Source organism: Salmo salar, chromosome 04 (assembly GCF_965601325.2).
Source record: "Salmo salar chromosome 04, fSalSal1, whole genome shotgun sequence".
NCBI classification, from domain to species: domain Eukaryota; kingdom Metazoa; phylum Chordata; class Actinopteri; order Salmoniformes; family Salmonidae; genus Salmo; species Salmo salar.
The window spans coordinates 90,478,727-90,491,606 of NC_138294.1; the positions used below are offsets into that span (position 1 = coordinate 90,478,727).

Sequence of the window (12,880 nt, forward strand, 5' to 3'; positions counted from 1 at the left end):
TACTAAAATGACTTTATTACAGTCGATTCTTTGTCCAGTAGCCCTCTTCCAACAAAAACAGTAATTACAAAACATTACATTTGTCCCCTAAAACTTTGTTTCTCAACTTCTTTTATACATTTTAAATCACTTTATTTTTCTGTAATTTATAGGTTTTCTTTTATGTAATCTTTCAGACATCTTTTTTTTTTTTTGCACAATCTATACAGTTTAACATAGGTTACATGGGAATGGGTACTGTAACTCAACCTGGGAAAATAAAACAAATGAAGAGGAATACTGATCAAACAGACTGTACAGAGATGCAATCCTGCCACCCCAAGGATGAATCTCATTTAAATCTGACCATTCAAAGTAGAACTCATCATAATATGGCTAATCGAAATGAGATCAATCAATGTAGATAAAACCAACCATTACTCTCAATAAGATAAATAAAAACACCAACAGAAAATAAAAAACATTGAAAGGGAGGAGGTGAAGGTGGAAGAGGAGCATTTCATCCTCAGTTTGGGGAGAGACCTGAAGGTTCTTTTCAGAAAGGATGAGTGTGAAAGAAAGAAGATTGAGAATAGTTCACAGGTCATTGGAGAATCTGAACTGGTGGAGACAACGGAACTCAATGGAGCTCCAACGGAACTCAATGGGCTCCAACGGAACTCAATGGGCTCCAACGGAACTCAATGGACTCCAACGGAACTCAATGGACTCCAACGGAACTCAATGGACTCCAACGGAACTCAATGGGCTCCAACGGAACTCAATGGGCTCCAACGGAACTCAATGGGCTCCAACGGAACTCAATGGACTCCAACGGAACTCAATGGACTCCAACGGAACTCAATGGACTCCAACGGAACTCAATGGGTTCCAACGGAACTCAATGGACTCCAACAGAACTCAACGGAACTCAATGGGCTCCAACGGAACTCAATGGACTCCAACGGAACTCAATGGGCTCCAACGGAACTCAATGGGCTCCAACGGAACTCAATGGGCTCCAACGGAACTCAATGGGCTCCAACGGAACTCAATGGGCTCCAACGGAACTCAATGGACTCCAACGGAACTCAATGGGCTCCAACGGAACTCAATGGGCTCCAACGGAACTCAATGGACTCCAACGGAACTCAATGGGCTCCAACGGAACTCAATGGGCTCCAACGGAACTCAATGGACTCCAACGGAACTCAATGGGCTCCAACGGAACTCAATGGACTCCAACGGAACTCAATGGGCTCCAACGGAACTCAATGGGCTCCAACGGAACTCAATGGACTCCAACGGAACTCAATGGGCTCCAACGGAACTCAATGGACTCCAACGGAACTCAATGGGCTCCAATGGAACTCAATAGAACCCAATGGAACTCAATAGAACCCAATGGAACTGCTCCAGAACCACACCTTTTGTGTGTGTACAAGGTATGTTGTTGACTATGTTTTCATATTCATTGTCTTGTTTAATACCATTGTTAGAGACCGTGTCAGTTATCACAGTGGTTTGTGACTTCACAATACAAGCAGTTTATTTGTCTTGACTTTGAATTGCTTTTCTTTGTTTTAAATTATTTTTTTATTCTAAATGTACAATATTAACACATTTTATCCAATACATCCCACATGAAATCGACGTTAAATCGACTATATATATATATATTTTATATATCATTATTTTACCACACCTCCCCCACCTTTATATATATATACACACATATACGCTCGTCACTTCTCCCCCACCTTATATATATATATATGCTCTTCACTTCACATATCCACCTTTATATATATACACTTTAATTTAGACATCAATATTCTCCTATACGCTCCTTCCCTGGGGGGTAGGTGGGTCTGTCTGAGGAGGGAATCGGAGGGTGGCCCGGTGGGGAGGAAGTGGTAGGGGGGCGGTAACGACAGGGGGTGAGCTTGAGCTGGGGGGGGGGGGGGGGGTGCAGGAGCATTGCAGGGGCGACAGCAGCTTCGCCACCCACCCAAAACGACATTCAGCAGTCATAAACCAATACCTACAGTGTAATGTAAACCATACTACATTATACTTCCACCATTCTATAACTTCCTCACTCTCCTTTCAAACATTCTGTAAAAACCCCTCACTGCGAATTCTCTTCCTATTCTGTAATCCCAAAATCCTCACTTCCACCCATCTTCCTTAATCACTATTTAACTTGGCCTGAACCTCCTATACTAGTTCTATACACCCCCCCCCCCCCCCCTTTCGTATCAGTCTGTTCATCAACACCAGCAGGCCCATAGGTGGGGGACCAGGGGGGGAGGGCTTGTTGAGGGTTGGAGATGAGAGGAAAAGGAGAGTGAGGAAAGGTAAGAGAGAGAGAGAGAGAGAGAGATGGTGGAAAGGTAAGAGAGAGATGGTGGAAAGGTAAGAGAGAGAGAGAGATGGTGGAAAGGTAAGAGAGAGAGAGAGATATGGTGGAAAGGTAAGAGAGAGAGAGAGAGATATGGTGAAAAGGTAAGAGAGAGAGAGAGATATGGTGGAAAGGTAAGAGAGAGAGAGAGAGATGGTGGAAAGGTAAGAGAGAGAGAGAGAGATGGTGAAAAGGTAAGAGAGAGAGAGAGAGAGATGGTGAAAAGGTAAGAGAGAGAGAGAGAGATGGTGAAAAGGTAAGAGAGAGAGAGAGAGAGATGGTGAAAAGGTAAGAGAGAGAGAGATGGTGAAAAGGTAAGAGAGAGAGAGAGATGGTGAAAAGGTAAGAGAGAGAGAGATGGTGAAAAGGTAAGAGAGAGAGAGAGAGAGATGGTGAAAAGGTAAGAGAGAGAGAGAGAGAGAGATGGTGAAAAGGTAAGAGAGAGAGAGAGATGGTGAAAAGGTAAGAGAGAGAGAGAGATGGTGAAAAGGTAAGAGAGAGAGAGATGGTGAAAAGGTAAGAGAGAGAGAGAGAGAGATGGTGAAAAGGTAAGAGAGAGAGAGAGAGAGATGGTGAAAAGGTAAGAGAGAGAGAGAGATGGTGAAAAGGTAAGAGAGAGAGAGAGAGATGGTGAAAAGGTAAGAGAGAGAGAGAGATGGTGAAAAGGTAAGAGAGAGAGAGAGAGATGGTGAAAAGGTAAGAGAGAGAGAGAGAGAGAGATGGTGAAAAGGTAAGAGAGAGAGAGAGATGGTGGAAAGGTAAGAGAGAGAGAGAGAGAGAGATGGTGAAAAGGTAAGAGAGAGAGAGAGAGAGAGATGGTGAAAAGGTAAGAGAGAGAGAGAGATGGTGAAAAGGTAAGAGAGAGAGAGAGAGAGATGGTGAATTTGGATAATTTGAGATCCATTATGGTAAAGTGTGTGTTGTTGATGTGGACATTAAAGAAGTGTGTACAGTAACTGCTAGTATCCCTGTAAAGTCACATGACCGTGGCAAAGTGCTGTTGCCATGGGATCAAAATGCCCGTCCAGACCAGAGACTGACAGGGACGTGGACCTATGAGAGCAGAGCATCGCCCCGACTGACCATCCTATTGGCTATAACTGACACACAGGACGCTGTGGAAATTAACAGTGAACCCTGAGAAGCCTGTAGGCCTTTTGGCTGACACCTACGTAGACAGAGGGCCATGATTTAAACCAAATGTTTAGTGCTGGGTTGGAACAAAAGCCTGCACTGGCCACTTCTGGCCAACATGGATATTATAGAGAAGAGCCTCTTCTCTTTGGCATCTCTATATGAGTGGCTTTCCGTTACCGCCACTCAGTTTAGGACAAGCATAGAACTCAATAACACACTTCACAGTCTGTCTGTATCTCAAATTGCACCCTATTCGTTCCTCCATGTAGTGCACTACTTTTGACCAAGGGCTCTGGTCAAAAGTAGTGCACTAGTACAACTACTCCCTATTAAACAGACGTTCTGATATCCTGTTTGTTCTGTATCTCCTTCCTTCCTCCACTGACTGACAACCTTCCTACAACGTTCCTCTTCCTACGTCGTTTCTGTGTCGCATTTAAAAAAATTAAAAATAAACCTGTTTCAGGAAATCTCAAAATGTGTTTAATCTCACTGTTGGCGACTGTAATAGAAACAAATAGTAACCTGGAAGTATCTGTGGTAGTTTATCAGTGGTCACTCTCCTGCCGTTGTTATAAAGGAGTTTATTAGCATCGTGACATGTGTGACTGCATTATCTTCTATCAATGACAACTTCCTGTGTTACTGTGTTAGACCATCTTAAATTAATGGATTGGCAAAAGGTAAAATGCTTTAAACGGGCTTGTTTAAAGTGACTACGAGTGTGTAGGTCTGTGGTAAACAGACTATGAGTGTGTAGGTCTATGGCAAACACAGACTACGAGTGTGTAGGTCTATGGCAAACACAGACTACGAGTGTGTAGGTCTATGGCAAACACAAACTATGAGTGTGTAGGTCTATGGTAAACACAGACTATGAGTGTGTAGGTCTGTGGTAAACAGACTACGAGTGTGTAGGTCTGTGGTAAACAGACTATGAGTGTGTAGGTCTGTGGTAAACACAGACTACGAGTGTGTAGGTCTATGGCAAACACAGACTATGAGTGTGTAGGTCTATGGCAAACACAGACTATGAGTGTGTAGGTCTATGGTAAACAGACTATGAGGAGACTGGCACATTATTAGACTATGGCACATCTACATTATAACATGGCTGGGTTACTGTATTCCAACATGGCTGGGTTACTGTATTCCAACATGGCTGGGTTACTGTATTCTAACATGGCGGGGTTACTGTATTCCAACATGGCGGGGTTACTGTATTCCAACATGGCTGGGTTACTGTATTCTAACATGGCGGGGTTACTGTATTCCAACATGGCTGGGTTACTGTATTCTAACATGGCGGGGTTACTGTATTCCAACATGGCGGGGTTACTGTATTCCAACATGGCGGGGTTACTGTATTCTAACATGGCGGGGTTACTGTATTCTAACATGGCGGGGTTACTGTATTCTAACATGGCGGGGTTACTGTATTCTAACATGGCTGGGTTACTGTATTCCAACATGGCTGGGTTACTGTATTCTAACATGGCGGGGTTACTGTATTCTAACATGGCTGGGTTACTGTATTCTAACATGGCGGGGTTACTGTATTCCAACATGGCGGGGTTACTGTATTCCAACATGGCGGGGTTACTGTATTCTAACATGGCGGGGTTACTGTATTCTAACATGGCGGGGTTACTGTATTCTAACATGGCGGGGTTACTGTATTCCAACATGGCTGGGTTACTGTATTCTAACATGGCGGGGTTACTGTATTCTAACATGGCGGGGTTACTGTATTCCAACATGGCGGGGTTACTGTATTCTAACATGGCGGGGTTACTGTATTCTAACATGGCTGGGTTACTGTATTCCAACATGGCGGGGTTACTGTATTCAAACATGGCGGGGTTACTGTATTCTAACATGGCGGGGTTACTGTATTCTAACATGGCTGGGTTACTGTATTCTAACATGGCGGGGTTACTGTATTCTAACATGGCTGGGTTACTGTATTCCAACATGGCTGGGTTACTGTATTCCACTGTCTCCTGTCAGTCTATACTATCAGTATTGAAGAGAAGATGAGCGAGAGGAAGAGAGAGAGAAACAGATTGGGGAGGAAGGGATACTGGTTTCCCCTATGACCCCGAACCTAGGGTGCTGTTTTCAATGTGTATGCTAGCCGTGTGCGTGCGCAAGTTGTGTGTGTGTGTAAGTGTGTGTGTGCACATGTTTGTACGTTTGTGGAAGACCAGCATCCCTGTGTGATTATGGTTTGGTCAGGTGCATTTTAATATTTATTTATCCTTTATTTAACTAGGCAAGTCAGTTAAGAACAAATTCTTATTTACAATGACAGCCTACTGGGGAAGAGTGGGTTAACTGCCTTGTTCAGAGGCAGAACGACAGATTTGTACCTTGTCAGCTCGGGGAGTCGATCCAGCAACCTTTTGGTTACTGGCCCAACGCTGTAACCACTAGGCTACCCTGCCACCCCAAATCACAAGTGTGTCTTCAGTGTGTGTGTGTGTGTGTATCTAGGTGTATGACAGGTGTGTGTGTGTGTATCTAGGTGTGTGTGTGTGTGTGTATCTAGGTGTGTGTGTGTGTATCTAGGTGTATGACAGGTGTGTGTGTGTGTGTGTGTGTGTGTATCTAGGTGTATGACAGGTGTGTGTGTGTGTGTGTGTGTGTATCTAGGTGTATGACAGGTGTGATCCGTTGGAGATCTGGGAGGTGATGCTGGCGCTCCTGCTCATGCCCTGTTCGCTCCGCCCACCTCCCGACGTCGACGCCCTCCTCATAACCTGGGGGCTGTTCCTGACCCCGCCCACGCCCCCCCCACTTCCCCTCTGACTCCCCCCTCCAGAGGGCTGGTGCAGGCTCCAGGGAGGTGGGCCCCCGGCCAGCACAGGGTGACCCCACGGCTGCTGGGAGCTCGACCCCCCCTGGTGATGGCTGTGACCGTGCTGAGACGCCCCAGATCCACCCGGGCTGCCGTGTGCGTCTGAGCCCTGCAGGTTGGACAGGACCACGTTGCTGAACCCAAGTCTCATGGACTCTGAGTCGAAAGCCTCCATCTCTCTGGCCTGGCGCTCCAACAGAGACCTGATACACTCCACACGCTCGTTCTGCAGAGACAACATCTCCTCTTCAATCTGGAGGGAGACACCGAGAGAGACGGGGGGAGGGGGAGGGGGAGAAACAGTTAGATACACATACGAACACACACACACTGCCCTCCCCCACCTCTCTGCTCCCTCCCCTCCAGTCCCTCCAGTCCCTCTACCTTGTGTTCCAGTAGAGCCCTGCGGAGCGACACTCTCTGCTCCCTCCCCTCCAGTCCCTCTACCTTGTGTTCCAGTAGAGCCCTGCGGAGCGACACTCTCTGCTCCCTCCCCTCCAGTCCCTCCAGTCCCTCTACCTTGTGTTCCAGTAGAGCCCTGCGGAGCGACACTCTCTGCTCCCTCCCCTCCAGTCCCTCTACCTTGTGTTCCAGTAGAGCCCTGCGGAGCGACACTCTCTGCTCCCTCCCCTCCAGTCCCTCTACCTTGTGTTCCAGTAGAGCCCTGCGGAGCGACACTCTCTGCTCCCTCCCCTCCAGTCCCTCTACCTTGTGTTCCAGTAGAGCCCTGCGGAGCGACACTCTCTGCTCCCTCCCCTCCAGTCCCTCTACCTTGTGTTCCAGTAGAGCCCTGCGGAGCGACACTCTCTGCTCCCTCCCCTCCAGTCCCTCTACCTTGTGTTCCAGTAGAGCCCTGCGGAGCGACACTCTCTGCTCCCTCCCCTCCAGTCCCTCTACCTTGTGTTCCAGTAGAGCCCTGCGGAGCGACACTCTCTGCTCCCTCCCCTCCAGTCCCTCCAGTCCCTCTACCTTGTGTTCCAGTAGAGCCCTGCGGAGCGACACTCTCTGCTCCCTCCCCTCCAGTCCCTCTACCTTGTGTTCCAGTAGAGCCCTGCGGAGCGACACTCTCTGCTCCCTCCCCTCCAGTCCCTCTACCTTGTGTTCCAGTAGAGCCCTGCGGAGCGACACTCTCTGCTCCCTCCCCTCCAGTCCCTCCAGTCCCTCTACCTTGTGTTCCAGTAGAGCCCTGCGGAGCGACACTCTCTGCTCCCTCCCCTCCAGTCCCTCCAGTCCCTCTACCTTGTGTTCCAGTAGAGCCCTGCGGAGCGACACTCTCTGCTCCCTCCCCTCCAGTCCCTCTACCTTGTGTTCCAGTAGAGCCCTGCGGAGCGACACTCTCTGCTCCCTCCCCTCCAGTCCCTCCAGTCCCTCTACCTTGTGTTCCAGTAGAGCCCTGCGGAGCGACACTCTCTGCTCCCTCCCCTCCAGTCCCTCTACCTTGTGTTCCAGTAGAGCCCTGCGGAGCGACACTCTCTGCTCCCTCCCCTCCAGTCCCTCTACCTTGTGTTCCAGTAGAGCCCTGCGGAGCGACACTCTCTGCTCCCTCCCCTCCAGTCCCTCTACCTTGTGTTCCAGTAGAGCCCTGCGGAGCGACACTCTCTGCTCCCTCCCCTCCAGTCCCTCTACCTTGTGTTCCAGTAGAGCCCTGCGGAGCGACACTCTCTGCTCCCTCCCCTCCAGTCCCTCTACCTTGTGTTCCAGTAGAGCCCTGCGGAGCGACACTCTCTGCTCCCTCCCCTCCAGTCCCTCTACCTTGTGTTCCAGTAGAGCCCTGCGGAGCGACACTCTCTGCTCCCTCCCCTCCAGTCCCTCTACCTTGTGTTCCAGTAGAGCCCTGCGGAGCGACACTCTCTGCTCCCTCCCCTCCAGTCCCTCCAGTCCCTCTACCTTGTGTTCCAGTAGAGCCCTGCGGAGCGACACTCTCTGCTCCCTCCCCTCCAGTCCCTCCAGTCCCTCTACCTTGTGTTCCAGTAGAGCCCTGCGGAGCGACACTCTCTGCTCCCTCCCCTCCAGTCCCTCTACCTTGTGTTCCAGTAGAGCCCTGCGGAGCGACACTCTCTGCTCCCTCCCCTCCAGTCCCTCCAGTCCCTCTACCTTGTGTTCCAGTAGAGCCCTGCGGAGCGACACTCTCTGCTCCCTCCCCTCCAGTCCCTCTACCTTGTGTTCCAGTAGAGCCCTGCGGAGCGACACTCTCTGCTCCCTCCCCTCCAGTCCCTCTACCTTGTGTTCCAGTAGAGCCCTGCGGAGCGACACTCTCTGCTCCCTCCCCTCCAGTCCCTCTACCTTGTGTTCCAGTAGAGCCCTGCGGAGCGACACTCTCTGCTCCCTCCCCTCCAGTCCCTCTACCTTGTGTTCCAGTAGAGCCCTGCGGAGCGACACTCTCTGCTCCCTCCCCTCCAGTCCCTCTACCTTGTGTTCCAGTAGAGCCCTGCGGAGCGACACTCTCTGCTCCCTCCCCTCCAGTCCCTCCAGTCCCTCTACCTTGTGTTCCAGTAGAGCCCTGCGGAGCGACACTCTCTGCTCCCTCCCCTCCAGTCCCTCCAGTCCCTCCAGTCCCTCTACCTTGTGTTCCAGTAGAGCCCTGCGGAGCGACACTCTCTGCTCCCTCCCCTCCAGTCCCTCCAGTCCCTCTACCTTGTGTTCCAGTAGAGCCCTGCGGAGCGACACTCTCTGCTCCCTCCCCTCCAGTCCCTCTACCTTGTGTTCCAGCAGAGCCCTGCGGAGCGACACTCTCTGCTCCAGGTCCTTCCTCTCCCTGTCGTGCTGGGCGTCTGTCTGCATCTTGATTTTACTCTGGTAGGCGTTCAGCAGCTCCAACTCCTGCTGCAGCTGCTGCCTCAGTACCTGACACTCCCCTTCCTGGGCCTCATCCAAACGCAGCTGGAGAGGGACAGAGGGAGGAAATAGAGAGGCAGGGGGTGGGAAGAGATTTTGATTTGATTTGAATCTCTTTTAGTCCCCATTTGGACTAATCTTCCAAGAGTCCTTAAATATTAAAATACAATTTATATACGAACACAATTTCACATATAACACAATATTACAAACATGCATAATATACTAACGTAATAAACCAATAAATAATCAATCTAAAAAATATGAATTCTTCATCTACTGTAATCCCACAACATTTCTGTGTATTATATTTAAATTGTTTTAAAATAATGTTTAAATTTATATATTGAAAGGTTTCTGATTTGCTCAGTTAATTTATTCCATTTCTTTATTGCTCTAAATCGAAATGTTCTTTTGCCTATTTCTCTTTTCTGTCTGGATAACGCATAGATGGTGGACAATCTATTCCTGGTATTTAGGGAGGGAGGGAGGGAATAGAGAGGCAGGGGGTGGGAAGAGAGGGAGGGAGGGAGGGAATAGAGAGGCAGGGGGTGGGAAGAGAGGGAGGGAGGGAATAGAGAGGCAGGGGGTGGGAAGAGAGGGAGGGAGGGAGGGAATAGAGAGGCAGGGGGTGGGAAGAGAGGGAGGGAGGGAGGGAATAGAGAGGCAGGGGGTGGGAAGAGAGGGAGGGAGGGAGGGAATAGAGAGGCAGGGGGTGGGAAGAGAGGGAGGGAGGGAGGGAATAGAGAGGCAGGGGGTGGGAAGAGAGGGAGGGAGGGAGGGAATAGAGAGGCAGGGGGTGGGAAGAGAGGGAGGGAGGGAGGGAATAGAGAGGCAGGGGGTGGGAAGAGAGGGAGGGAGGGAGGGAATAGAGAGGCAGGGGGTGGGAAGAGAGGGAGGGAGGGAGGGAATAGAGAGGCAGGGGGTGGGAAGAGAGGGAGGGAGGGAGGGAATAGAGAGGCAGGGGGTGGGAAGAGAGGGAGGGAGGGAGGGAATAGAGAGGCAGGGGGTGGGAAGAGAGGGAGGGAGGGAGGGAATAGAGAGGCAGGGGGTGGGAAGAGAGGGAGGGAGGGAGGGAATAGAGAGGCAGGGGGTGGGAAGAGAGGGAGGGAGGGAGGGAATAGAGAGGCAGGGGGTGGGAAGAGAGGGAGGGAGGGAGGGAATAGAGAGGCAGGGGGTGGGAAGAGAGGGAGGGAGGGAGGGAATAGAGAGGCAGGGGGTGGGAAGAGAGGGAGGGAGGGAGGGAATAGAGAGGCAGGGGGTGGGAAGAGAGGGAGGGAGGGAGGGAATAGAGAGGCAGGGGGTGGGAAGAGAGGGAGGGAGGGAGGGAATAGAGAGGCAGGGGGTGGGAAGAGAGGGAGGGAGGGAGGGAATAGAGAGGCAGGGGGTGGGAAGAGAGGGAGGGAGGGAGGGAATAGAGAGGCAGGGGGTGGGAAGAGAGGGAGGGAGGGAGGGAATAGAGAGGCAGGGGGTGGGAAGAGAGGGAGGGAGGGAGGGAATAGAGAGGCAGGGGGTGGGAAGAGAGGGAGGGAGGGAGGGAGGGAATAGAGAGGCAGGGGGTGGGAAGAGAGGGAGGGAGGGAATAGAGAGGCAGGGGGTGGGAAGAGAGGGAGGGAGGGAGGGAATAGAGAGGCAGGGGGTGGGAAGAGAGGGAGGGAATAGAGAGGCAGGGGGTGGGAAGAGAGGGAGGGAATAGAGAGGCAGGGGGTGGGAAGAGAGGGAGGGAGGGAGGGAATAGAGAGGCAGGGGGTGGGAAGAGAGGGAGGGAGGGAGGGAATAGAGAGGCAGGGGGTGGGAAGAGAGGGAGGGAATAGAGAGGCAGGGGGTGGGAAGAGAGGGAGGGAGGGAATAGAGAGGCAGGGGGTGGGAAGAGAGGGAGGGAGGGAATAGAGAGGCAGGGGGTGGGAAGAGAGGGAGGGAGGGAATAGAGAGGCAGGGGGTGGGAAGAGAGGGAGGGAGGGAATAGAGAGGCAGGGGGTGGGAAGAGAGGGAGGGAGGGAGGGAATAGAGAGGCAGGGGGTGGGAAGAGAGGGAGGGAGTGAGCCTGTTTTTCCTGTGTGTGGTATCAGAGTGTGTGTACTAGAGTGTGTGTGTGGTATCAGAGTGTGTGTGTGTGTGTGTGTGGTATCAGAGTGTGTGTGTGGTATCAGAGTGTGTGTGTGTGTGTGTGTGTGGTATCAGAGTGTGTGTGTGGTATCAGAGTGTGTGTGTGTGTGTGTGTGTGGTATCAGAGTGTGTGTGTGTGTGTGTGTGGTATCAGAGTGTGTGTGTGTGTGTGGTATCAGAGTGTGTGTGTGTGTGTGTGGTATCAGAGTGTGTGTGTGTGTGTGTGTGTGGTATCAGAGTGTGTGTGTGTGTGTGTGTGTGTGTGGTATCAGAGTGTGTGTGTGTGGTATCAGAGTGTGTGTGTGTGGTATCAGCGTGTGTGTGTGTGTGGTATCAGAGTGTGTGTGGTATCAGAGTGTGTGTGTGTGTGGTATCAGCGTGTGTGTGTGTGTGGTATCAGCGTGTGTGTGTGTGGTATCAGCGTGCGTGTGTGTGTGGTATCAGCGTGCGTGTGTGTGTGGTATCAGCGTGTGTGTGTGGTATCAGCGTGCGTGTGTGTGTGGTATCAGCGTGTGTGTGTGGTATCAGCGTGTGTGTGTGTGTGGTATCAGCGTGTGTGTGTGTGGTATCAGCGTGTGTGTGTGTGGTATCAGCGTGTGTGTGTGTGTGGTATCAGCGTGTGTGTGTGGTATCAGCGTGTGTGTGGGTGGTATCAGCGTGTGTGTGGGTGGTATCAGCGTGTGTGTGTGTGGTATCAGAGTGTGTGTGTGTGGTATCAGAGTGTGTGTGTGTGGTATCAGCGTGTGTGTGTGTGTGTGTGGTATCAGAGTGTGTGTGGTATCAGAGTGTGTGTGGTATCAGCGTGCGTGTGTGTGTGGTATCAGCGTGCGTGTGTGTGTGGTATCAGCGTGCGTGTGTGTGTGGTATCAGCGTGCGTGTGTGTGTGGTATCAGCGTGCGTGTGTGTGTGGTATCAGAGTGTGTGTGTGTGTGGTATCAGCGTGTGTGTGTGGTATCAGCGTGCGTGTGTGTGTGGTATCAGCGTGCGTGTGTGTGTGGTATCAGCGTGCGTGTGTGTGTGGTATCAGCGTGCGTGTGTGTGTGGTATCAGCGTGCGTGTGTGTGTGGTATCAGCGTGTGTGTGTGTGTGGTATCAGCGTGTGTGTGTGTGTGGTATCAGCGTGTGTGTGTGTGTGGTATCAGCGTGTGTGTGTGTGTGGTATCAGCGTGTGTGTGTGTGTGGTATCAGCGTGTGTGTGTGTGTGGTATCAGCGTGTGTGTGTGTGTGGTATCAGCGTGTGTGTGTGTGTGGTATCAGCGTGTGTGTGTGTGTGGTATCAGCGTGTGTGTGTGTGTGGTATCAGCGTGTGTGTGTGTGTGTGTGGTATCAGCGTGTGTGTGGGTGGTATCAGCGTGTGTGTGTGTGGTATCAGCGTGTGTGTGTGTGGTATCAGCGTGTGTGTGTGTGGTATCAGAGTGTGTGTGTGTGGTATCAGAGTGTGTGTGTGTGGTATCAGCGTGTGTGTGTGTGTGTGTGGTATCAGAGTGTGTGTGGTATCAGAGTGTGTGTGGTATCAGAGTGTGTGTGTGTGTGTGGTATCAGAGTGTGTGTGTGTGTGG

General features: G+C 51.3%; 1 protein-coding gene across 2 annotated transcripts in view; it reads right to left on the bottom strand.

The window, feature by feature from the left end:
- The window catches only part of LOC106603990 (serine/threonine-protein kinase TAO1), a 72,267-nt gene continuing 59,387 nt past the window's right edge, over nt 1-12,880 (bottom strand). For both annotated transcript variants that reach the window (XM_045717428.2, XM_045717427.2), the window contains exons 20-21: nt 9,078-9,260; nt 1-6,633 (exon numbers count right to left, since the gene is read on the bottom strand). In XM_045717428.2, the coding sequence (XP_045573384.2) occupies nt 6,172-6,633; nt 9,078-9,260 (645 nt within the window). In that variant the 3' untranslated portion in view covers nt 1-6,171. The remainder of the gene's footprint in view (nt 6,634-9,077; nt 9,261-12,880) is intronic.